The sequence below is a fragment of the Canis lupus genome, chromosome X (assembly GCF_003254725.2).
Source record: "Canis lupus dingo isolate Sandy chromosome X, ASM325472v2, whole genome shotgun sequence".
In the NCBI taxonomy this organism is placed as follows: Eukaryota; Metazoa; Chordata; class Mammalia; order Carnivora; family Canidae; genus Canis; species Canis lupus.
Window position 1 is genome coordinate 122,366,760 of NC_064281.1, and position 25,783 is coordinate 122,392,542.

Genomic DNA, 25,783 nt, shown 5'->3' on the forward strand with positions numbered 1-25,783 from the left:
TCACCTCAAAAAGGCAGCTTGCTTTATTCTCTCAATGCCGATGGGGGGCAGGGGTGGGCAGCCTGTCTGCCTCCAGTCTGAGGCCCTCGGAGCCGCAGGGGCCCTGGGGGCTGGGCCTGGTCCACGCTTGCAGAGTGGGGTGCAGAGCATCTTCTCCCCAGTCAGCCCAGCTGGCCGGGCCCGTCTCTCTCGGGTCCAGGCCTCTCCCTCAGCTCGGCGTGGGTCTTGTCACCAAGGTCTTCCACTGCTGCTTCCGTCTTGGCTCTCCCTCGGTCATCGGGGAAGGAAGTGGCCCCCAGGGTGGGCCTCCCGAGCCACACAGAGGCTCCCCGTCCCCACGCCTCAGAGTGGAGACCACAGAGAAAGCTGCTTCCCATTGTCCCCTTCTTCCCCAACCCTTCCCTCCCCCTGCCCCAGCCCAGCCCTCCCTCTCTTCCTTCCCCCCACCCACCTCCTTCCCAGCCATCACCGGGGGTTCCACTTTTTTGTCAGGCTGCCTGAAGGAGCTGCCAGCCCCCAGAGCAGGTCCACGAAACAGAAAAACAACAATTGGCAAGCACAGAAAGGGAGAAAAACCACAAAACTCAGGGTTGCCTTTGTCTAACAAATAACCAAGGCTCCCGGCAGGGGGCGAGGCTGTGCTCAGCTTGGAAGCCAGGCCTTCTCTTGTGCTTAGGACAGTCCCCTCCGCCTCTCCTTTGCAGTCCGACGTTCCTGTCCCCAAGTACCCACGCTGAGAGCTCTGGGGGCCGGGGGTGGGGTGGGGGGTGTGTGTGCGCGCACACGGCCCGCACAGAGCTGGAGGGGTGCCTGTCACACGTCTGCCCCCTCCCCCCACCCCGTGCCAGGTGTCAACGTGGTGGCTGCACTTGGGGAGCAGGAAGTGGCCGATGGAGAGAAGTGTCCCTTCTCCTCGGGGGCCGCTGTCTGGTAACACAGTCCTGTGCACACACACGCAGACACACACTAGATGCTAAGGGAGGGTGGGGGCCGGGGTGTCGGGAGGGGCTCACACAGTGGTGACGGAGAGCAGAGGGTTGTAGACGCGCTTGCCGTCGGCGGAGCGAGTGCCGTGCGCCAGCATCTCCTGGATGGTGATCCAGTTGTCCAGGATCTTCTTGTTCCGCTTCTTCATGGTTTTGCGGTGGCTCAAGGCGATGATGTTGAGCTCGGCCTTGCTGTCGCCGTTCTGCTGCTCCCGCAGGCACTCCAGCCGGCTCTGCATCATGAACTCGCGCCGCTTCCGCTGCTCCCGGGCGCGGATCAGGTGCTGCTTGCGCTCCTCCTTGCTCCAGTAGCGGCCCATCTTCATCTCGCTCACCGCGTCGTCATCCGTGGTCATGCCGCTGCGCTCCTCCCGGATCTTCAGGGCCCGGGCCTTGAGGAGGCGATCGCGCACCGGCCGCTTGGCCACGTAGCGGGTCCCGTCGCTGCGCACCTTGACCTTCCACTCCATGCGGGGCGCCTCGGTGGCCGCCACGGCCCCGCCCACCCGGGGGCCGCCGGCCAGACCCAGGGGGCCGTGGCCCAGCTCCTCCAGGCCGCGCGGCGGGGCCAGCTGCACGCAGCTGTGGTAGTGCTCGGCCTCCTGGCCCTGGCCGCGGTGGCGCCGGGCCAGGTAGGGGCTGCCTTCGGGGCCCACGCGCTCCAGGGCGGCGCCCGTCTTGGGGCTTCGGCGGACGCGCTCCTCCGGGTGCGGTCTCCGGCCCACCTCGGGCTCGCGCGACAGGGAGCGGAACTTGGCGGGGCTCCCCTGCGGGGCGGCGGCGGCCTTGGGGTGGGCGGCCACGGCGGGGCCCGAGGGGGGCCGGTTCAGGTTGGAGTTGCCGGTGGCGGCGGCGGCCCGCCGCAGGGGGCTCTCGGGCAGGGGCTCCGCGAGCAGCGGGGTGCTGCGGCAGCTCTCCCCCGTGTTGTAGGCGCTGGTGCTGTCCTTGTCCGACTTCTCGGGCAGCTCGGAGATGTCGGACAGCTCGTGCTTCTTGGGCTCGCCGGCCCCCAGGTCGTAGAGACTCTCCTCCTCCAGCAGCCAGGCCTTCATGCAGCGCTCCCGCAGCTGCTGCATCTTCTGCGCCCGCAGGATGTTCCGGCACTTGAACTCCAGGTGCCGCAGCTCCTCCTCCAGCATGGCCATCTCGTGGCCCAGGCTCTCGTTGCGGTTCACGTCCAGGGCGCCGTTGCCCGCCGACGCGCGGGGGAAGAGCAGGCCCAGCTGGTTGCCGTTCTCCAGGTGGCCCTTGATCTCCAGCAGCTCGCGGTAGCGCTCGTACTCCTCGTCGGTGAGGCCCGGGACGTCGCCGCCCCCCAGGCCGGCCCCCTCGGCCAGCAGGGAGTCCATGCTGAAGTGGAGGTCGCGGCTCTTGCGCAGGGCCCCGGGTGTGTTGGCCGCGCTGGCGGGCTCGTCGCCCAGCAGGTCGTGCTCGGAGCTCTCCTCCGTGCGGGTGCTCTCGTCCGTGCGGCCCACCCCACTGTCCAGCTCCTGGCTGTTGCTCAGGCCCGGGCCCGCATCGGGGACCCCTTTCTCCTCTTCGTTGCCAAGCTGGGGCAGAGAGACGAGCCGCGCTCAGTGTGGGTCCCGCGGGCAGGGGTCGGGATGGGAAGGGCCTCCGGCTCGCCCTCCCCGCCACCCACCCCGCTCCTTCCTCACCTGCTGGGCAGGGGGCGATTTCACCTTCCGTGCACGCAGGTCCCCCTCATGCTCGGAGCCAAAGTCATCCAGAAAGTCATCCCGGTCACTGTCCTTCCACCGCTTTGCCAGCTGCAGACACAGGGCTGTGCTGTCCCCACGGCTTTAAGGACCTTCCCGGGTACCACCCACCAGTGGGCCTCGAGGTCCCATACCCGGCCTCCTGGTCTCGATCAAGTTGAATGACCCAAGAGAGAGGGTGGTCCCAGCACACTCGGCCATCAGAGGCCGGAAGGGGAAATGGGCCCCAAAGACCCTACCCACCCTCCACCAGTGCCAGGTTGTTGGCATGTCTGTGCCCTGGTCACAGATCAGCAGCCCCCACAGAAAGCCCGCTGTCAGGGGTCCCAGAACATCCTGCCGGGCACACACACACACCTGGCTCTCAGGCCGGGCCACCAGCAGGGAGATGTTGGTGTTCTCCTCCTGGCTCAGAATGGCCACCGCCTCTTCCCGGTTCTGGACGTCCACACCATTTATCTGTGACAAGCCGAGGGACAATCAAAGAGAATGCCGGCACCGGCTCTGGGGTGGGCCCCGGCTGAACCGCAAGGACCCCGTCGTAGGGAGCTGCAAGCAGAGCACCCTGGGCTAGGAAGGGTTCTTGAGCTCTGACAGTATGGAAACCAAGTGGAAGTGCCCAGGGGGACGGGAGCCTGGCCTGTGCTCCTGTCTGGCACATGTGCCCCGGGAACAGTGTATAGTGGGACACATGCTCACATCTGGGGGATGGAGGGAGAGGCTGGCCAGGTGCCACCGCAGCACAGGCCCTTGACGCCAGCAGGTCTGACAACACGTGGGAGCCACCCGGGGCAGTTGTACCGGAGAGAGGAGACCCAGCCCTGGTTTCAGGCACGGCAGGACGCCGGGCCATCGGAGGAGGCTCTCAGCAGGAGAGAGCTGGACTGGCTACCGAGAGGTCGCTGGGCAGCCGGGGCGGTGGGGACCACGGTCAGGCCTGCCCACCCCACTCACCTGGATGATACGGTCTCCCTCACGGATCCGGCCGTCTTTGGCTGCAATGCTGTTGGGGTTCACCTGCAAGGCAGATGCATCATGGGGACCTGGCGCCCCTCACTCAGGTTCCCTTCTGGTGACAGGGGGCAGCCTCGCCTTGGGGGTTCCCGAAGCAAGCTAAGGTCTCCTTCTTGCTTGCTCCCTCTTCAGCTCAGACCAGAAGGTTCCGAGCTCCACGAGGCAGGGACAAAACGGTGGGTCTTGGGCTAATCACCTCTCCCCAGCCCCTGCCTATCACCCCCAGGCCCATGCCCACACCCCCCACTGGCACTCCTATACTCTTCTGCATGAAAAACCGTTCTTTTCCATTTCAGAGGCTGGGTAAATGGAGGAAGCTGGATGGACGGACACACACACACACACACACACAGACACACACAGATACACACACACCAGTCCTGGGGCTTGATCAAGGCTGTTAAGATATTCACAGAGAGGTTGACTTGGCCAGAGTTTGGGGGTTGGCTGGCGAGCCACCCACCCTCCTGTGGACACGTGTGTCCACCACAGACAAGTGGGGAAGCACAACCACCGCGAGTCCCAGGAGGGGCTGGCTGCAGGACGTGGGAGGGACCACGAAGCCTGGCCAGGACCTCAGCCTTGCTCACTGTCCCAGCCTGGGCACAAGTCTCCTGGATGAACACGCACTGAAGCCATTAGCGGCCCTGTGCCATGCTGAGCAGGCCCCACCCCGGGCAGCCGGGCCTTTACGGGCAGCCGCAGAGCCCTGGGTGGCATGGAGAGGCCACAGGGATGAGACGGCGTGGGGACTCTCCGTGTGCCAGACCGCGCCTCAGCACCTGCCACCACGGTGCCCTCCCGTCCCCACTGCAGGTGCCAGACAGACAAACGCTGTCAAAGTCCAGCCTGGGTGTCCTCACACACGAGGAGGAGGCACCGAGCTCCCCCGCCTCCCAGAAGACCCCAGTCCCGCACCCCGCCTTCCTACCTCTCCAACATAGATGCCCAGGTCCTCCTCATCATCCGTACGGTAGCAGACCATGAGGCCTAGCTTGTCCCGGTGGCTGGTCTTGTACAGCTCCACCTCCTGCCACAGGGAGTGGGGGGAGAAGCAAAGGAAGAAAGCCCCCAAAACACGTGAGCAAGGAGGCACGCTACGGGGGCGGCAGCCACGGCCCGGCTCCGACCCCAGCAGCGCGTCACCGGAGCCCAGGTCGCAGCCTCCGGCTCGGAGGGTCTCTTACCATCCCAAGCGGCGCACGTGTGCCGTGGTCTCCCCTACCAGGACACGCCCGGGACACACCCGAGACTCACACGAGACACACGGGACACACGGGACACAGACATGCGTGGGACACAGACTCACCAACACAGACTGACTAAGGACCTCACCCACGCCCTCCCCGACGCGGCCCGGCTCGACCCAGTGCGGCCCGTGAGCCTGAGTAACGAGCTGCGCGTGGGCAAGGGCCACGGGACTCGGCCGCCTGGGGACAGCAGGAGCCAGGCCTGGGCTGGGCTACAGCCAGCCAGCGGGGGGCTGGCTCCTGAAGCTGGCGGGGGGCCCTGGCCTGGCCTGGCCGCCCGGCTCACCTCATACTCCAGCTCGTCCATACGGTCTGCCTCCTGCGGGCCGCCCTCCATGAACTCCGCCGGGTCATAATACTCATGGCTGATGGGGGGGCTGCCCAGGAGAAGGGGGGTCAGGCCAGCCATCTGCTCCTCTAACGCCCTAGCCCCGGCTCCCGGGCTGGCCGGTCCCAGTGAGCTCAGCGTGGAGCCCCTCCGTCTGAGCTACATGCATCCATGCAAAGACCAGGAATGCTTCCTGAACGGGGGTGTGCAGGGGGCTGCACGGAGGACACAGGCATGCCTAGCTCTCCCACCCCATCCCGCCCTGTCGCCCAGCCCGGCCGGCAGGGTACCGAGCTCTCCGAAGTGCAGGTGCCCCTCCCGCCCGGCACTGGCCCCACTCATGCAACGCCCCCAGGAGTTATCCAGGCCTCAGAGGACTGCTGGGGAGTAGAGGAGGACCCACGCTACCTCCAGGGCAGCCCTCCTTGCCCCACGGCTAAGCGTGGCTGCCGGCGGCCAGGGGCCTCACTCTCTGCGGAGGAGGGGATCCCGGGACCACCGCCCTGCAGCACGGGGTTTGGATTAGCAGAATGAGCCACCAGGCGTGGATGAGAGGCCCTTCTTCCGAGTGGGCCAAGGAAGCCGAAGAGATGGAGGAAGTTCAGAGCGGGGGGAGAGATGGGACAGACAAGGATGTGAGAAGATTCAAGGAAGGATGCTTGAGAGGCAGAAGACGATGGACGGCAGAGGAGGAGAGAGGATGGAGGAGGAGGAGCGGAGGCCCGCGACCTTCCAGAAGCCAGGTCCCGGGATGCTCCTCCCCCGGCCCTGGGGGGCAGATGCCCTAGGGAGCCTGTGTGGCAGCCTCCCCGGGCCCTTCAGCGGCTGCTGTCCAGCCGGAGGCTGCAGAGGGCCTAGAGATTTCGGAGCCCTGGGATGCCACGGTCAAGCTCTGGAGGCCAAGGAGCCTGCCGCTCGGGGTCTCCCCGCCACGCCCAGAGCTGCGGCAACGGAGCCTCTGGGTGGCGTGCCCTCTCTGGAGGCAGGGCCCGGGGCCCTCCTGAGGGCGACTCACAGCTCAGACAGGACGTACGGCTCCAGGATGGCCATGGGCGGGGTGGGCGGGCGCAGCTTGCCCAGCGCCATGAGATGCTCAAAGGTGATGTCGGTTTGGGTGCCACTGTCCACCAGCTGCAGGTCATGGCATGAGCTGTCCCCCCGGAGGCGGGGGCTGCGTCTCAGCACCTGGATCACCAGAGGCTCCTTGGAGGAGCGCAGGGCCTCCAGGGTTTGCTCCTGAGACAGCTTGGAGAGCTCCTTCCCGTTCACCTGTGGCAGAGACACGCCCCCGTGAGAACCCGCCCACCTGCACCCCGGTGAGCCCCACTCCTGAGCCCTGCCCCTACACAGGGCTGTCTGGGGATCAGGGCGCCCCCGTGACTATGCACCGGGTCTGGGGGCTCAGCCCCCACCCTAGAACATCCTCCAGCTCTCCTCCCTCGGGAGCCAGCCACGCTCCCATCCTCCTCGCTCCGGGACCAGCTCGTCGTTCAAGCAGCACTGAGGCCAGAGCTAGGGTCTAGAAGATCCACGGAGAGTGGCCCTCGGCAGCGACTGTGCACCAGTTGTGCTCATCTGCCGTCAGGGCTGGAGAAGATCTTGATTCCTCTCCCAATGGGAGTCAGTCAATAAATGGGTTCAGGCGGGAGGGTTGGAAAAAGTACGCAGACACAAAGGACAGGACCTCTGTCCTCAAGGCAACAACAGAATCGCTGAAGAGAAGGGGGACACGCACAGAGCGTCCTGACATGGTAAGGTGACCTGAGGGAGGGGCCGAGGAAGTGACCCTCATAAGACCACCACTATTTCTTGGGCACCCGACGTGCATCTCCCCTGAATCCTGACCCCAAGAACCCACTGTGCAGATGAGGAAAGCGAAGTTTAGCAAAAACGAAGGCAGTGAGTCAAGGTCATGAGCCGGACCAGGCTGCGTAGTGGTCAGAGCTGGGCAGAAGGCGGGCCTGGTGAAGCCTCCCGGGAAGAGCAGAACCACAATGGGTTGGGGGTGGAGGGTGCAGTGCTTTCCGGGCCCAGCTGGGTGGAGCAAGATGCGCCCTCAAGGGAACTGGGGACACAAGGCTGGCCCCAGTCCGGACACTGATTTCTGCAGCAGCCTATATGCACCGGGCCCTGGGATGGTCACTGTCGGGTGAGTGCGACCTCGAGGGGCTCGTTGGTGTGGACGCCAGTAGACTTAGGACCAAACACAGTCAGAATTTAGGGCATGTGCCAGGAGACCGTGAGGGGTGGGAGGTGGGAATCAGGAAGTGGGTCCTACAGGAGGGGGCATGGCAGGGTCTCCTGGTTCACTCAGCAGCTCGTGGAAGGGCTGTTCTGGGCCCGGGCAGGACACCCACCAGGGGATACTCCAAATGGCTACGCCCAGTGGGTAACCAAGGAACCGGACCTTCGGGAGGCCCCTAAGGAAGCAGAGGGCCGGCCACACCCCACCTAGGGGGCGGGTAGGAAAGGCTCCCTGAGTGGGGGGCACCTGGCCCGCATCAGGGGAAGGGAGAGAGGGAGGCTTGCTTGCAGGTGGAAGCGGAGTCCTCACCAGTCAGCACAGAGGATGCAGGGCCCGTGGACCCGGCACCTGCCACCCATCACCTGCCCGTGGACAGAGCTTCCGCAGGATGAGGGGAGAAGCGCCGCACTTGGGCACAGTGGCCGGGTCGTCCCAGTCTCCGAATTCCCACAGTGCCACCTCTGTCCCCGGGGGTCTCAGGGGGACGGGAGTTCTACATGGAGATGCCCGATCCAACTCGGCTTTCCTGGCCACCACTCAACAGACCAGCCCTGGATGTCATTCCGGGGAGATGGCTGTCTTAAGAGTCCCACGACCCCCTGGCCAACCGATGGCTCCTCCGAGGCATGGAACCCAAATATCTGCTACTTGATTATGTCTTTGTAGAAGAGAATCTCGGTATCCATGGCTCCCCTCCCTACAAACTTTCCCTGGTCAGAAAAGAATTTTTTTTTTTTTAACCAATGTGGTCTGATTATAAAAGAAACACAGGTTCATTGTTGAACCTTTGAAAAATACAGAAAACCATAAGGAAGAAAAGAAAAATCAGCCAAGAAGGTATTAGTTTCCAAGTAAAGGTTAAGTGTGACCGTGTGGTCGGGGGAGACGCAGGAGCTCGGTCCAGCCGGGGACCGGCGCGGGGGGGCCCAGGAGAAATCTGGAAAGCTGTGGGCAGGGCGCCGGGGGCAAGGCTGTAGAGAGGGAACGTGCGCAAAGGCCTCGAAGACCCCAGCAGAGCTGGCTGTGAAGCTGTCAGGAGATCTGCGAGCCAGCTGTTCAGCGCGGCCGTTACCAACATTTGATGGAATAATCTTCCAACGGCATGAATTATATTAAAAACAAAGGCAGTAAGTACTCCAAGCTCATGACTTTCTAATTATTTTACTCCACTCTCCTGTTTGCACTGTTAGGGTGACTTACGCCTCGTGTGTGTGGAGACAGGAGACACTGTACGATGGCGTGTGCCCGTGCATTTCTTTCCGTGCTGAGGGACACCATGCTGGTGGCCACAATGGGAGTATTTATTTCCACCACGGAAATCAGCAACTGCTCCAGACCAGGGCTTTTTGTCTCGGACATTCACCAGCTCCCCACCGCCCTTAACTCAAGGGCTTCCCTAAAACGCAGAAGGGCTGGGCTGTCCTCGAGATCTCCAAGGGCTAGGTGTCCCCCCGAAAGTCCTGGAGCAGAGCCACAAGTGTGCAAGGGGAGGCTCAGGTGACAGTGAGAAACGCAGGAATGTCTTTCTCCCTGGCATCTGTTGGCTCTCCTGCAGCCGCGTTGCTATGGAAACTGGGCCCAGACAGTGGGGGGGGGGGGATGCAGGGTGGGCTGGGACCTGAAGAGGAGGATGGGGTCATCACGGTGATGCCCAGGACGCCGGGCAGCCTTTCCCTTGACCCATGTGCTCCTTCAGCTCCTCTTCCTCAGTCAGGGGGTGCTCCCAAGCTAATGAAGATAAGTGGGGCAGAGACAGGCCGTGACAAGTTGGAAGTGAGCCCCTGCCAGAGCCAATGAGCGCTACCGGCGCGGTGGGGAAGTGTGTGGGGTGATGAGCAAAGCAGCCGGGGTCCAGGGGCCAGGCACACAGTATCGACCCAGCGTTCTGCTAACACGTCTTCCTCGGAAGCCCTGCCCTCGTCCTGCCAAGACCCACCCCTGCTCACCACCTCCCTCCCCTGCCACCACCACTCCAAGCCCCCCACAAACAATCCGAAATGGAGCAAAGTCCTAAATGGACAAAGCAAAACTGCCTACCTTGGAGGTGAGAGAACAATGTCAATGATGTTGGAACAGAGAAGCAATTCTTAAGACGAACAGTGGGCAAGGAAGAATGGAAAAGACATAAATTTGACTATGTTAAAAGGTCAAACTTCTGAACAAAGGACATAAACACAGTGAAAAGGTAAGACAGGCGAGGAGACGATGCGTACAAGGCATAGAACTGATAAAGGATTATCCGGAATATTCTCTGAAGAATTCCAACCAAACAGTAAGAAAATGCAACCAATACGGTAGAAGAACCAGCGGTCACAGAAGAGGGAGCTGGGCTGTGAGCAGCAGCACCGCGACACCAACCCTGGAAACAGCCCAAGGGCCCACCTTCCGCAGAGGGATCCTAAGTCGGGCCCTGTTCCCACCTGGGCCCTGTTCCCACCTGCGGTATCCGGAAGCCCTCCCCGCTCGCTCAATGGCACGAACAGGAAAAAACAGGCATCAGAATGACAAAGCGAGGGAAGGGAAAGGAATGGGGTCAGGGATGAGTCTGCACAGGCGGCTCCAAATCCGCCTTTTTAAGGGAAAAATGCCGAGGCCCACAGGCCAGAACTGAGGTGGGTGGCTGTACGCCCCCGATGCCAAGATGATGTGATACTTTTTCTGGACTTGAGAAGTTTTGGGGGGGCCCAGCGGTTGAGCGTGTGCCTTCAGCTCAGGGCATGATCCGGGGACCCGGGATCGAGCCCCGCAGGGAGCCCGCTTCTCCCTCTGCCTGTGTCCCTGCCTCTCTCCGTGTGTCTCTCATGAATACATAAATAAAATCTTTAAAGGATAAAAAGTGTTTCACCACAGTTGCACCTGGAGGGGCAGCCGGGGCCAGGGAGGCCCGCTGCACAGCTCTTGGAGGAGAAGGGGGTTCCCTGGCGGCCTGCGTGGCCGGATCCGCGGGAGCACGGCCTGGGGGTGCTAAGCGTAGCCCCGGCCCACTCGCGAACTCGCGAACGGGCTGCTCTGCCCGGCGCTGCGGGGAGTGGGCTGCACAGGCGCATCGCGCAGTGGGAGCACAGGAAGTGGAGGCTGGAGGTGGAGGAACCAGCCCTGGTGGCGGTGGCGGTGGCGGTGGCGAGGGGAGAGGCGGGGCACGTCTTCTCGGGCCCAGGGGCCCAGGGGTTGGGGGTATGTGGGAGGGGTGAAGGCGGAGGGCATGAGCATGTGGGCTGGCGGAGGGGGGTGTGAGCACAGACGTGGGGGTAGGGTGATGTGTCAGGGTGGCCTTTGTGCATGGGGGTGGGGGCCTGGGGCTGGGTGGCTTGTGTGGGTGGTAATAGGGGCGGGTCTCTGACCCTGTGTTGAACCCCTTCTCCTTGGAGAGGGTCTCCTCTCCCCCTCCTTCCCCCTGCCACCTCCCGCTTCAGCTCGGTGGCCTAGATCAGCCGCTCTCCTTTGTCCCTTCCCTCACGGATCCCTCTTTCCTCCCTCAGTAGCTGCTCATCACTTCCTGCCCCCCTCCCGTCACCTACAGCCACGCGAGGACAGGTGCCAGGTGTACCCATTCCTGGGCACATGTCAAGGGAGTCACGAAAGGGCCAACGGCCACCCGGGGAGAAAGCGGAGCACAGAGGGGACCCGGGTAGTCCCAGCGTGTGGGCAGGGCTCCACAGCCCTGAGACTTGACCCGTCAGGCTGCCAAGGAGGCCGAGCGCGGGACTTATTCACCTTCCCACCCGAGAAGGCCCGAGAAGGCCCAGCGGAGCTCAAAGTCCCAGCAAGGGCCTGAGGGCAGACAGCACATCCTCATCCTCAGCAAGGAGGGGAAGCCAGGCCCCGAGGGGCCCCACCTGAGCTTCCAAGGTGGCCCTGTCTCTCCTACCAGGCCAGGGCGCCTTTTAAATTTTTTTTTAATTAAAAAACATTTTTAAAGATGTATCTATTTATATGAGAGAGAGAGAGAGAGAGAGAGGGCCGAGTGGGGGGAAGGGCAGAGGGAGAATCTCCACGCAGACTCCTGAGAGCCAGACGCGGGCCTCGATCGGATGGATCGGATGACCCCTGAGATCACGGCCTGAGCTGAAACCAAGAGTGATGCCTCCCCGACTGAGCCACCCAGGCGCCCCCAGGGCACCTTCTCCCCAGGGCACCTTCTGATAGCCGGAAGGAATCCAGAATCAGGATCACATGGGGAATGTCATCTCCAGTTCCCAGAGAGCAATACTTGCAGGCCGAGCCCCTTGTCGGAAACCCTCATTAGTAGATGTTGCCCAAACCTCCCTCCTCTGAAGCAATCCAGAAGAAATCCACTTCGTCTTTCAACACTCCACATACGCCTGAAGGCCACTTGAACGTCCCACATCCGCGCTCGCCCCAGTTCCCGAGGACTCTCATGTCCTCGAGCACCCCGGGGCAGGCGCTGCCAGCCGTGCCAGGTGCCAGGCGTTATTATCCTTCGCCTTAGCTGGAGCGAGCTTTTGGCCGCCGGTCCTGCTGTTTCACAGCGAGCTCGCAGGGCAAACAAACCCTCAAGCACCGCCTCGCCTCACAGGCCTCGTGCTCTCCACTCAGGGGCTCTCCAGGCACGGATCCAGTCCTCTGCCCAGATGCGCCCAAGTGGGTTGACCTGACACCCACAGCTCTAACCCGAGGCCAGCGAGCTGGAAGTCGCTTCACTTCCACTGCGGGGAGAGGGGATCCAAGCCCTAGAGGCCCCCTTTGCTCAAATGGGGCCCAGGTGGCCCTCCCACTCCCCTGGCAGATGGCCCGGTCCCCGCATACACACGGGGAGGGCACTCGCTGCCCTGGGCCCGCAGGCACGGAAGCGCCTTGCAAGCCCAGTCTCCGCAGGTCTCAAGGGCACTGGCCACCACCAGGCCCCTGGGCACTAAGCATCCCTCATCCTGGCTAACCCTGCCACCCAGTCACACGGTCTCGGTCTCAGTCTGACGCCCTGTAAAGTGGCAAGCTTTCTGGAGGAATTTGTCAGTAATGATTAAGAATCTTGCAAATGGGGATCCCTGGGTGGCGCAGCCGTTTGGCGCCTGCCTTTGGCCCAGGGCGCGATCCTGGAGACTCGGGATCGAATCCCACGTCGGGCTCTCGGTGCATGGAGCCTGCTTCTCCCTCTGCCTGTGTCTCTGCCTCTCTCTCTCTCTCTCTGTATGACTATCATAAATAAAAAAAAAAAAAGAATCTTGCAAATGTTCACCATATCCCCCTGGATCCAATAAACTTGCTCTAAGCAAGAGATCCTAATTAATAATACTATTACGTGAATTACAAGGATGTTCAGAGCAGCTTTTTTTGTTGTGGTAAAATACACCACACATAACATTTGCCATTTGACCATCTTGCAAGTGGCATTCAGCTCCTTCACACTGTTCTCAGCCATCACCTCTGTCTCCTGGGACATTTTCATCCCCCAGGGACCCCTACCCATTCTCTCCACGTTACCCCCGCCCCCAACACTCTCTCTTCTGTCCAGATATAAATGGAATCGTGCAACATGTAGTATGATGTGTTTGGCATCGTTCCTTGACACATTTTCTAGGTTCATCCATATTGTAGTAAGTATTAGTGCTTCATGGCTTTTATGGCTGAATAATATCCCATTGTATTCCATAATATCCCTTTATATGGATGGACTACATTTGGTTTATCCATTCATCCGTCAATAGACACTGGGTTGTTTCCACTTTTTGCCCACTGTGAAGAAGGCTGCTATGAACATTTGTGTGCAAGTTTTTGAGACTGTTTGCAAATCTTTGGGATGTATACCTAGGAGGGGAACTGCCGGGCCCTATGCTCATTCTGCACTTAACTCAGTGAGGTATCAGCATTATTTTAAATGCCAACAAACTTACAACCATCTTAAGCATTAAGTGTCTACCTCATTAAAATGTACAGCTGACCCACCACAGAATCTTCCAGTAACAATCCTGTTTCTCAAAAAAGATAGAACGGGGCACCTGAGCGGCATACTCAATTAAGTGTCAGACTCCTGGTTTCAGCTCAGGTCAGGATCTCAGGGTCACGCTCCGTGCGCAGCACAGAGTCTGCCTGAGACTCTCTCCCTCTCCCTCTGCTCCTCCCCTCTCGAATAATCCTTTAAAATTATGATCTTTGGGCAGCCCGGGTGGCTCAGGGGTTTAGTGCCGCCTTCAGCCCAGGACTTGATCCTAGAGACCCGGGATCGAGTCCCACGTAGGACTCCCTGCATGGAGCCTGCTTCTCCCTCTGCCTGTGTCCCTGCCTCTCTCTCTCGGTCTCTCATGAATAAATAAATAAATAAAATCTTTAAAAAAATAAAATAAAATAAAATTATGATCTTTAAAATAATTATCTTGGGAACCCTGGGTGGCGCAGCGGGTTTAGCGCCTGCCTTTGGCCCAGGGCGCGATCCTGGAGATCCAGGATCGAATCCCACGTCGGGCTCCCAGTGCATGGAGCCTGCTTCTTCCTCTGCCTATGTCTCTGCCTCTCTCTCTCTCTCTGTGACTATCATAAATAATAAATAAATTTAAAAAATAAAATAAAATAATTATCTTTTTTTAATATTTTTTTTTATTTTTCAGACAGAAAGAGAGCACGAGCTGGAGGCGTAGAGGGAGAGGATCTCAAGCAGACTTTGTGCTGAGCACGGAGCACGAGGTGCTCAATCTCATGAGTGGAACTGAGATCCTGACCTGAGCCAAAACCAAGAGTCCAGCACTTAACTGACTGTGCCACTCAGGCGCCCCAGTAAATAAATCATTTTTTAAAAAAAGATATATTGGGCAGCCCCGGTGGTGCAGCGGTTTGGTGCCGCCTGCAGCCTATGGTGTGATCCTGGGGACCCAGGATCGAGTCCCACATCGGGCTCCCTGCATGGAGCCTGCTTCTCCCTCTGCCTGTGTCTCTGCCTCTCTCTCTCTCTCTCTCTCTCTGTGTCTATGAATAAATAAATCTTTAAAAAAAAGATATAAAAAGACACATTTGAACTAGGATGATTACCATATAAAATGTTTATGGAAAAAGCCTGGGAAACATATAAAAACATTGTGTGAGGGAAATCTGAGATTTTCCCCCCTTTCTTTCCAAACTTTACATAACATGGCTATACTTTTGAGAGGAAAAAAGCGTTTATGAACAAGAAAAAAAAAAAGACCATTGCTGGAAAATTCTCACAATAAAATTTAAGCACAAAGACCTGCTTAGACCAGTGTGATCCCAATTTTGCGAGCATGGAGCTGGGCGAGTGGGAGGCAGCCTGGCTCGGGCAGAGGTGTGGAGCGAGGGAGGCAGCTGGGACATCGTGCTGCCACAGATGTGCTAGTTTGGAGGGTGCACGGAGCTCACAGGCTTTTGAAAGACTTTTTCACAGATGGATGTGGACGTTACACATGTACAGTCATTGGTATGCGCGTGTGCATTCAGCACCACACAACACTTTCCTTAAAGACTTTTCTTTTCTTTCTTCCCTATCATATTTTCTCCAATGAACACTGCTTTTGTAATCGGAGAGAAAACACACAACAGCAATCTAGCCCATGATATATTCTGAGTTGCTCTCAGTTTCCCCAGACTCTGTGGCAGGCGACTGCTTTGTGCTCCTGGCTGCAGGGCAGCCCAGGCTGGGACTGTAGCCTCGGGGCTCGGGCCCCTTGGGTGCCCATGAAAGGGGAGCAGCGCTAATGAAGTCACATCACACTCCACATCCACACCCGATCTGAGGAGGCACTGCTGTCTCCCTCTACTGCTTTCCACTTCCCGCCTGGGTGTCCCCAAAAAAGGAGCTGGAGTCCCAGAGGGAGTGAAGGAGGCCCCGGGAAGCTCGGGCTGGGGGCTCCAGTTGAGGGGGGACAAATCGCAGTCACCCATCCCTAGAGGAGGTGGCCACGCGGGCCCCACGCCCACCCCCGGGGCCACTGGGAGACTGGCTCTGGGAGACGGAAGAAGGGCCCGGCCGTGTAGCCTCCAGGGGTCTCAGGCCCGGGGGACGCGGCGGAGCTGACACCCTCCCGCCCCCAGCATAGCCCCTCTACCTGCCTCCTACTGCTCCCTGGGAGGTGGGATTTCCAGAAGGCTTTCTTTTTTTTAAAAGATGTTATTTATTTATTCATGAGAGACACACAGAGAAAGGGAGAGAGAGGTGCAGGGACCCAGGCACAGGGAGAAACAGGCTCCATGCAGGGAGCCCAGCGTGGGACTCGATCCCGGGTCTCCAGGATCACGCCCTGGGCCGAAGGTGGCGCTAAACCGCTGAGCCACCCAGGCTGCCCTCCAGAAGGCCTTCTGTGCGTGATCAAGGTGTAGGCCCCAGCGTGTGAGCAGGGGACAGGAGATCCCTAGGGTCGGGGGAGCACTGACCCCATAAGCACCAGCCAATGAGGCAGGGAGGCAGAGCGGACATGCCCCAGGCCTGCCTTCAGAAGGAGCCCGTGCCCACCCCGGCCCCTCAATGCAAGCCAGGTCGCAGAGGTGGGACCCCTCCCCACCAGCGAACAGACAAGCCAATCTGGTAGTGGGCTGAGGAGACAAGACACAAGCTAGGGCAGGGACCTACCTCAACCCAGGCTCTAAAGGAAGGTGGAGAGGAAGTTGTAATAGGAGTGGGAAGAACTTTCTAGCAATCAGAGGTGTTGGGGGTGAGCAAGGAAGGTTAGATGGGGTGTCAGAGGCTGTAGTGGGGATGGACCTGGGCGACCGGGCCACTGCCCACTGGTCTCTCTTGTTCCCAGCGAGCTGAAGACAAGGGACTCCTGGGACAAACATGTCTGGTCTCCATGTGGCTTCCCCAGGATGCAGGGGGACAGTGGAGGACGAGCCCGCTCGGGGAGGGCTCCCTCCGCCCCAGGGCACCCTTCTGGAAGCTGAGAGGCAGACTGCTCCAAGCCTGGTCGGAAGGTGCAAGGGGGAGGGGGCAAAGCCGCATTTCAGAAGCCCGGTTGGCAGAGAGCCCAGCGGAAGAGGTGATGTGGGCGATGCGTGCACAGGTGACCCTCTGTGTCCCCGGTCAGCGGGGAACCACTGGAAGGCAGAAGGCACAGGCTCCTGAGCATGGCAGGCCCACTGCCTTCTCCAGCTGAGCGCTGGAAAAATGGGAAGAACAGCCATAAGTAAGACAGACGTGGGCACCCGGGTGGCTGGGCGGTTGGGCGGCTGCCTCCGGCTCAGGTCGTGACCCCGGGGTCCTGGGATCAAGTCCCGCGTCGGGTTCCCCGCAGGAAGCCTGCTTCTCCCTCTGCCTGTGTCTCTGCCCCTCTCTCTGTCTCTCATGAATAAATACATAAAATCTTTAAAAAAAAAAAAAAGACAGACGTGATCCTTGTGCTCGGGGAGGCTAGTGCCAGGAGCGGGACCCAGACAAGTCACAAGCCGTTTTGGATCGCATTAGAGCCCTGGGTTACGTGGTGGAAAATGCGAAAGTGGGGACTGTTTTACGAGTGTGCAGGGACAGCCTCCCAGGGGATACTTGACCTAAGACCTGAGTGATGACAAGGAGCCTGCCACGGTAGGGACTCTGAAGAACATTCCAGCCAGCGCTAAGCCCTTGGTGCCCGCTGGAGAGTAATGCGCACACACGGAAGAGGCCGGCCTTCACCCCGGCCTCTATGAAGAACGTGGAGGAGGGGACCAAGTGGAGGCAGAGGAAAGAGCAGCAGGCAACCAGTGGACCAGACCAGAGATCATGGTGGCCTGGCCCGGGATGGAGGTGGCAGCGGAGACGGGGACGCCAGGACCTGCTGCTGGGCCAGGGACAAGGACTAGGGAGGGAGGAAGGATGCCTGACAAGCACAGAGCGGACGCCTGACATCACTCACCATCAGGAAAGTGCACGTCAACACCACGGTGAGACCCCCCCTCACCCCTACTAGGAATGGCTGGGATGACAAAGTGGAAGAGAAGTGCTGATGTGCTTGTGCAGGCGCAAGATGTGGCAGTGGGTATGGAAAAGTCTAGAGGTCCCGCAATACCCAGCAATGCCGCAGGAATTGACAACAGGCATCCACACAAAACCGTGCACACACCAGTTCGTGGCAGCACTATTCATCACAGCCCCAGTTTGGAAGCCACGTCAATGTCCACCAACAGATGGAGAGACGCAATGTGGTAACATCCACAAGGTGCATCATTCCACCGCATAAAGGGACGGGGACGGAGGCCCGACACATGCTACACACATGCGTGAAGACAGTGTAGCCAAGTGAAAGGCAGGCCCAGAAGGCCACGTACTGTATGATTCCAGAACAAGCAAATGCACAGGGAAAGAAAGCAGAGGGGTGGTTGTCAGGGTTTGGGGGAATGGGGAGAATGGGGAATGCCTACTTAATGGCTGCCATGTTCCCTTTTCAGGGTAATGAACATGTTCTGGAAATAGTGGTGATGGTTGCACAGCACTGAGAACGTACGTGTCACTAATGGTAAATCTAATGTCATATACTTTTTCCCCCACAATAAAAATATAGGGCTGCCGTGCCGATCCACAGAGACCACCAAGGTCAGGGTCAGTGGGGGCGAGGCAGGGGTTGGGGTACACATGGGCCATGGGCATGCTTTATTAATGGAATTTTTTCCTTCCAATTTGAAGTTCCCAAAACAAACACCTCCAATGCACCACTGCACTTAAATGTGTCCCAAACACACGCCACCAAATCACCTGTCATGTGACCATTGTCACCGAATTCCACTAGGGATTGTTCTTGATTGTAAAGCATGAGATTGGGGGGTAGCGGGGTGCCTGGGTGGTGCAGCAGGTTGAGACACTAGTATTGGTTTTGGGTCAGGTCTCATCTCAGGGTCGGAGGATCCAGCTCTGAGATGGGCTGTGCACTCAGCACGGAACCTGTTTGGGTTTCTCTCTCCGTCTTCCTCTCCCTACCTCTCTGTCTTCAAGATAAATAATCTTATTTTTCTTTAAGATTTTACTTATGCATTCATGAGAGAGACACACAGAGGCAGAGACACAGGCAGAGGGAGAACGTGGGGAACCCAAGGCGGGACTCGATCCTAGGACCCTGGGATCATGATCTGGGCCAAAGGCAGACGCTCAACCACCGAGCCACCCAAGAGTCCCAAAATAAGTAATTAAAAAATAAGCAAGCACCCACGCAAGCAGAGACCAGGCGCCTGGCCGTGTGTGCCGGTAGAGCCCGCGAACCTTGATGTCAGGGTGGTAGGTTCGAGCCCCACGCTGGGCCTAGGGTTTACTTTAATATAAAAAAATGTAAATAAAATCGTGAGATGGAGGAGATAAGGGGGGATGGAATGTCCCCCGAAGAGGCCCACGGAGCCCACGAGGCCGCCGACGCTGAGCCGCAGGAGAGCGAGACCCAGGGTTTCTCAGGCAGAGAGATGCTGGGGAGAAGGGCTGAACGAGACAGAGCATCGCGGGGACGGACGGGGGCGCGGCAGGCAGCACGCGTGGGCATCTGCTCGGGGTGGACGGGGGCACACGGCCCGGGGCGCTGGGCGGGGAGTGCGGCTCGGCCCGCATAGACGCCGCCTTCGGGAGCTTCCGCAGAGCACCGGTCGCGGAGGCGGGGCGGGGGGAGAACGCCGCCTTGGGGCTCTACCCGGACCGGCCCGGAGCCCGTGGGCGGCGCTGGCAGCAGGCGCGGGGCGCGGGGGCGGAGGAGAAGCCCCGCGGCAGGGTGCGGGGCACAGCGGCTTCGCGGGGAGCCCGCGGCGGGCCGCGATCTCGGGCGGGGGCGGGGCGGGGGCGCGGCCGGGTGGCGCCCCCTCCTCCCGCCTCCCCCCTCCCCCGCGAGGCGGCGGCGCCCCGGGTGGCGGAGGGCGGAGCCCCGGCGCGCTCGCCCCGCCCCCTCCCGGCCCGGAGCCGCAGACAAAGGCGACGGCGGCGGCGGCGGCGGTGGCGGCGTGGGCAGGGCGGGCCGTGGGCGCCAGTCCTCCCCCACCCCCCGACCCAAGGAGGCGGGCGCAGCGGGTGGGGGCTCCGGGGAGGCGGGAGCAAGGGGCTGAGAAGAGAGCCCTGGCCGTCCGGGCGGGGCCTGCGCCCCACGGACGCCCGCGGAAGGCCCCTTCGCTCGAGCCCACCCGGCCACGAGGGGGTCAACTCCACAAACGTCTAGTGGGGGATCCCCGGGTGGCTCGGCGGTTTAGCGCCGCCTTCGGCCCAGGGCGGGATCCTGGGGTCCCGGGATCTAGTCCCGCGTCGGGCTCCCTGCGTGGAGCCTGCTGCTCCCTCTGCCTGGGTCTCTGCCTCTCTCGCTCTCTCTCTGTGTCTCCCACGAATAAATGAATAAAATCTTAAAAAAACAACCTAGTGGGGCCCACGGCTGCCACAGCACGACCGTCCTAACCCCACTCTGCGGACGGCCAAACACACCGAGGACACAACCGAAACTGGAAGTTGCCCTCTGCCCTGGCGCCCAGGTCCTGATCCACGGCTCTCAGCTCCGCTGACGGGCGTGTCCAAGGGACACCTAGGACGTACCTGTGTCTGGCTGCCGGGGCTCAGCCAAGTGTCAGGGGGCCCCCACACCCATAGGGGCAGAGAAAGCAGAGAAGGGAAGCCGCAGCCAAGGGCCGGCTGCAGTCCGCCTTTACAATGGCCCAGCACGGGTCGTCGCTCCTATTTTGCCCACCCTGGATCCTGGGAAGGGTCAACGCACAGGGCCCTTGCAACACGGGACAGGGGATACCTGCATGCCCTTCAGGCAGATCTCCCCCGGAGGGCCATGGTCACACCTGTTCTCTCCTTCCTACACACACGTGTTGGAAGCAAGATGCCAACACCAGGGCTCCCATTCCGGGGGAAACCACACCACCCTGATATGCTCGTGGACTCAGCACTGATGCCATCATCAGCCCCCCTACCCCCTCCACAAATGTACCACTAAGGCCCTTACAGCTTGTTTTTCTTTCTGCACCCAGGATGCAATCAAGGACCACACACATCACACGTGGTTGTTAGGTCTCTACTATCCTTTAGTCTAGAACAACCCACTTTTTTTTTTCTTAGACTTTCATGGCACTGACCTCTTGGCAGAGTCCAGGGCACCTGCCTTGCAAAATGCCCAAGTCTGGATCTGCCCTCATTAGATTTAGCTTAAGTGCTTTAACAAATTGCTGGGTCCTACCCCCTCCCCACGAACAGCATCAGGAGACACCGGGATCAGGCCATCCCACTGCTGGGGACCTTGATTTGGTTTGGTCACATGGTCCAAGTCATGGCTGCCAGGTCTCTCCTTTTGCCTTCCTAATTTACAAGACACCTGGGGTAACACCTTGAGACCCTGAGACTATCTTGTTCCCTAACAACCTCTACGTAATGGTTTTACCATCCCACGATGATCCTTGCCTAAATGAATGGCATCGGGCTACAAAATGCCTTAATTTGTAAGAATTGTAGCAGGGCCACCACAGTCTGTTCCATCATCACTAGACTGGCCCAGCCAATGGCTTGGCCCGAGCGGTGGCTGCCTGGACAAACTAGGCATCCAACCCCAGAACTGTGCCCACCCCTTCTTGCCCAGGGGCAGGAGAAATAAAAGGAAGCGTGGGAGGGCTTCATCTCCAAAGCCTTCTTAAGTAGTTCGGGAGTGGTATGCTGGTCCGGGTACCCAGGTGAGCTGTCTGCATGTCGGTGAGGGCGGGGGTGGCGGGAAAGGAGCTTTGCTTAAGCTGGAACACACTTTGTCCCTTGGGACCTTAGTGGTGCAATGACCCCTGGAAATCGAATCGGTAGGTCTCAGGTGATGCCTTGCCTCTTATTTGTAGGAAACTCACTTCCTAGGTGATGTTGATGTGATTCAGGGCTGCACTTCTTCATCCCAAGATCCCCCCGGACGTCCTTGCCCCTGGTGCGGGGGGTCCAAGGACCAGCAGCACAGACGCCGCCTGGGAGCTTGTGAGAAACGCAGACTCTCAGGCCCTGGACCTGCCCCAACCCTGCAGTTTAACAAGGGCCTTAGGGCGGAGGTGCGCTGGCCCAGAGCACCCCCTCAACGAACCAGGAAGGACGCACACATACCTGAATGGGGTTCAGACACCAGACAAGTGATTCAAAGGGTTTCTCCTTCCCTCTCAACCCTTCCCTCCCCAAAGCTGCTGAGTGGATGGTGCTGCCCACTCAGGGTCTGCTGAAATCTGGTCCAAGTGCCCTGGCCCCCCTGCCTTTGTAGGTGAGGGCAGGCCTGACGTGCTGCCTGGAAGTGGCTGACAAGGAATGGCACCCCAGAGGGCCTGTGTGAAAAAGCGAAGCAATTCCTAAGATCATCATCAAAATCAACCTTCAGGGGAGAAGGGGGGCACCTGGGGGGCTCAGTCGGTGAAGCGTCTGCCTTTGGCTTAGGTCGTGATCTCGGGGTCCTGGGATTGAGCCCCGCATCGGGATCCCTGCTCAGCGGGGAGCCTGCTTCTCCTCCTTCTGCTGCTCCCCTTGCTTGGGTTCACTCTCTCTCTGTCTCTCAAATAAATAAATAAAATCTTTTTTAAAAAGCATCCACCTCGGGGTGTAAGCTCCCGAGTGAAAACATCACCCGCCCACCTCTGGGCTAACCCGACTGGCCCGAGGGCATGAGCAGAGCGAGTCCAGGAGTCATCAGGATGAGAGTCTCTGTGAGGTGCCCTTCGTCCCCACCGCTCAAAGCAAGCCGAGCAAGAGGCAGGCTGCCCTGCGAGGGGCGATGCCTGGTCTCGGCCCCAAAGCAGCCCCCGGGCCCCAGCTCCTCAGTCTTTCCTCCTCTAGCTCCTAACTAGTCTGGGGCCTGACACTCCTTGGCAACTCAGGGCTCTCCTTCCTGGGTGTTTTCTCCCCTTTCATGTTACAGAAACCCTCGGAATCATACTGGTCCTCCGTCACTGGACACTAACTGTGTCCAGTCCGTGAGTAAGGCTGTCTCCATCCACCGCCACGCCTTGGCCACCCACCAAATGGCAGCAACTCCACCCTCTAGCCAAATGAGACCCCAGGGGACCAAGTGCCAGGAGCAAAGTTTGCGGATTTCCCCCAGCAGCGACCCTGGGGGGCAGGCACTCTTTATTCCCACATGGCACTGTCTTCCCCTGTGGGGACCCCGAAGTACAAGCAAGGGAAGACCCACCCAGGGGCGCCTGGGTGGCTCAGGGGTTGAGCATCTGCTTTCAGGGTCCTGGGACCAAGTCCCCCACCGGGCTCCCGGCAGGGAGCCTGCTTCCCCTCTGCCTGTGCCTCTGCCTCTCTCTGTGTGTCTCTCATGAATAAATAAATAAAATCTTGAAAGAGAAAGAAAGAAAGAAAGAAAGAAAGAAAGAAAGAAAGAAAGAAAGAAAGAAAGAAAGAAAGACCCACCCAACCCTACTAAGGCCCCCATGCTGGGCTAAGTGCTCTGATGTGTTTTTCCTTTGATGTGTGTGTTACACGTATTTCTTGTTGTTAAAGCTTTACTGAGGTGTAATTGCCATATGATCAAATGAACATATTTAGAGCAAACACTTTAAGGTTTTGTAAATATGTCTGTGCAACCATCATCACCATCAGGACAGTGACCATTTCCATCATCCTCAAGGATCCTCATGCCCCCTTTGTCATCACTGCCTTCAGCCCATCCCTGCAAATGCTGATCTGCTTTCCATCATATGCATTAGTTTGCATTTTCTAGAATTTTCTACTGATGCCTCAGCCAGCACTTGGAACTGAGGTAAGGAAGGAAGGGCATCTTAAAATTCTGAGACAATGGAAAAGCGTGGTGACCCCGTGCAGATGATAGCTATTGGAATTCAGGGCCCATTCACCACGGCACGATTATTTCCAGAGGGCCCACTTCAGGACAGGCAGGGCGCTCAGCAGCAAGGCACAAGGACAGAACCAAACCCTGCTCACAGGAAGCCCCCACTTGGGGGGCAGGGAGCATGTGGGGGGGCTTCCATGGAGGACGGAGGAAGATGGAGAGAGGGGACAAGTGTGGGCCCGCAGCCCCCCACCCTGCTCTCGCAGCACACTGGGCCCTGCTCTCCCCAGCCGTTGCCACTTTGTTCCTGACCAGTCTCTCCCATTATAAAAAGGCCCCAGGGAAGGAGGGGGCTGTGGATCCTCAGCGCACAGAATGCTGGCTGCCACAGGGGGGCTCAGCCGGCAGGAGCCGCAGGAAAGACCTGGGGGGCTGTGGTGTGGCCTCTCTGGATGAAGACAGACAGGAGACAATGGTGGTCCTGACTCACTAGGCCTCAAGGCTGAAACAAGAGGACAGGTCCGGCCGGACCTCGTTGGGAACAGGTGGAGTGGGCCGGAGGCCAGTTAGTTGCCTTTGTCACATAGGTCTCCTGTGCACCAGGCCTGCGAGCAAGCACGTGACGATGTCAGAGAGGGGGACCAAGATCTAGAAGACTAGGGTGGCAGGGCAAAGACGAAGAAGCAGAGAGAAGCCCAACAGAGTGGGGCGACACTAGATCTACAACAAAGGGGTTGAGGGACCCCAGGAAAGGATCCCGGTGAGCAAGGGCACCGGGAAGGGCTCTCCGAAGGCACTGGGTGCCTTGGTGCTGACGCCCCTTCCTCCCCACCTTCCGCCCTCCGTAAGCCGTTCCTTCCTCTCCCTAACTCAATTTGCAAGACTGCCCCCCACCCTGGATCTTTCTACCTTTTGCAAGCTTGTCAGTGTGTCGCCCCACTGCCGCCCCCGCCCCCAGCCTGGCACCTGTGCCCGGCTAAAGCCGGTGGAGGACACGACTGACACGATGCCAGTGGAGCTGGAGCTCTGACAGGCCGCGCTGGGCGCCTGCGGGAGGCCGGCTCACCAGGATAAGGGGCCCAAACCAGCGAGCGCCTCAACAGCCACCCAGAAACCTGACGAAGTCTAACCACCCTGCATATCATAAAAACACTCAAACTAGGAATACAAGGGTCTTCCTTGGGGTGCCCGGGTGGCTCAGCAGTTGAGCGTCTGCCCTTGGCTCAGGGCATGATCGCGGGGTCCTGGGATGGAGTACCGTGTCGGGCTCCCTGCATGGAGCGTGCTTCTCCCTCCGCCTGTGTCTCTGCCTCTCTCTGTGTGTCTCTCATGAATAAATGAATAAAATCTTAAAAAATAAAATAAAATAAAACATAAAAGGTCTTCCTTGACTTGATAAAGAGCATCTATGAGAAATCTACAGCCAACTTCCAACTCACTGGTGAAAGACTGGAGGCTTCCGCTCTTAGATCAGGAGCAAGGGAAGGATGTCTGCTCTCACCACTTCTATTCAACACTGTACTGGAAATTTTAGCCCGAGCAAATAGGCAAGAGCAAGAAATAAAAGGCATCCGGATTGGAAAGGCAGACGTAAAACGGTCTCTGTTTGCCCATGACATAATCCCACATACAGAAGATCCTGAAGAATCCACTAAGAAGCAATCAGAGCTAATAAGCGAGGTGAGTAAGGTTGCAGCACACAGGATCAATATACAGAAATCAACTGCGCTTCTACACAGTGCCAATGAGCAAGATGAAAGGAAGCTGAACCGATTCCCAGGGCGAGTGGGTGGCTCAGTCAGGTAAGCACCCGACTCTTGGTTTCAGCTCAGGTCACGATCTCAGGGTCCTGGGATCGAGCCCCACTTAGGGCTCCACACTCAGCACGGACTCTGTTTCTCTCCCTTTCCCTTTGTGCCCTCCCCAAATAAAGAAACAAATCTTAAAAAAAAAAAAATTCCTGGCTCAGTCAGAAGAGCATGTGGCTCTTGATACCAGGATCATGTGTTTGAGCCCATGGTGGGTGAAGAGATTGCTTAAATAAATGAACTTCTAAAAAAAAAATCTTTAAAAATAATTTAAGGGGGCAGCCTGGTTGGCTCAGCAGTTTAGCGCCGCCTTCGGCCCAAGGTGTAGTCCTGGAGTCCCGGGATCAAGTCCCATGTCGGGCTCCCTGCGTGGGGCCTGCTTCTCCCTCTGCCTGTGTCTCTGCCTCTCTCTGTGTGTCTCTCATGAATAAATAAATTAAAATCCTTTAAAAATTTTAAAAAAAAGAGGGGTGTCTGGGTGGCTCAGTGGTTGAGCCTCTACCTTCGGCTCAAGGTATGATCCCAGGGTCCTGGGATTGAGTTCCGCATCGGGCTCCCTGCGGGGAGTCCGCTTCTCCCTCTGCCTGTGTCTCTGACTCTCTCTCTCTCTGCGTCTCTCATGAATAAATAAATAAATAAATAAAATCTTAAAAAAAAAAGAAAACAATTCCACTCACAATAGCACCATAAAAAATAAAATACTCAGGAATAAATGTAACAGGGACGCCTGGGTGGCTCAGTGGTTGAGCGCCTGCCTTTGGCTCAGGGCAATGATACTCGAGTCCCACGTCGA

General features: G+C 58.9%; 1 protein-coding gene across 5 annotated transcripts in view; it reads right to left on the minus strand.

Moving 5' to 3' along the window:
* PDZD4 (PDZ domain containing 4) overlaps positions 1 to 25,783 on the minus strand; it is a 30,940-nt gene continuing 5,157 nt past the window's right edge. For 2 of the 5 annotated variants that reach the window (XM_025460605.3, XM_035711409.2), the window contains exons 2-8: positions 6,330 to 6,565; positions 5,255 to 5,345; positions 4,650 to 4,748; positions 3,659 to 3,721; positions 3,062 to 3,163; positions 2,645 to 2,755; positions 1 to 2,536 (exon numbers count right to left, since the gene is read on the minus strand). In XM_025460605.3, coding sequence (XP_025316390.1) covers positions 1,010 to 2,536; positions 2,645 to 2,755; positions 3,062 to 3,163; positions 3,659 to 3,721; positions 4,650 to 4,748; positions 5,255 to 5,345; positions 6,330 to 6,565 — 2,229 coding nt within the window. In that variant the 3' untranslated portion in view covers positions 1 to 1,009. Of the gene's footprint in view, positions 2,537 to 2,644; positions 2,756 to 3,061; positions 3,164 to 3,658; positions 3,722 to 4,649; positions 4,749 to 5,254; positions 5,346 to 6,311; positions 6,566 to 25,783 lie in introns of all 5 variants that reach the window. The other 3 variants (XM_025460604.3, XM_035711408.2, XM_025460606.3) reach the window with 2 other exon arrangements.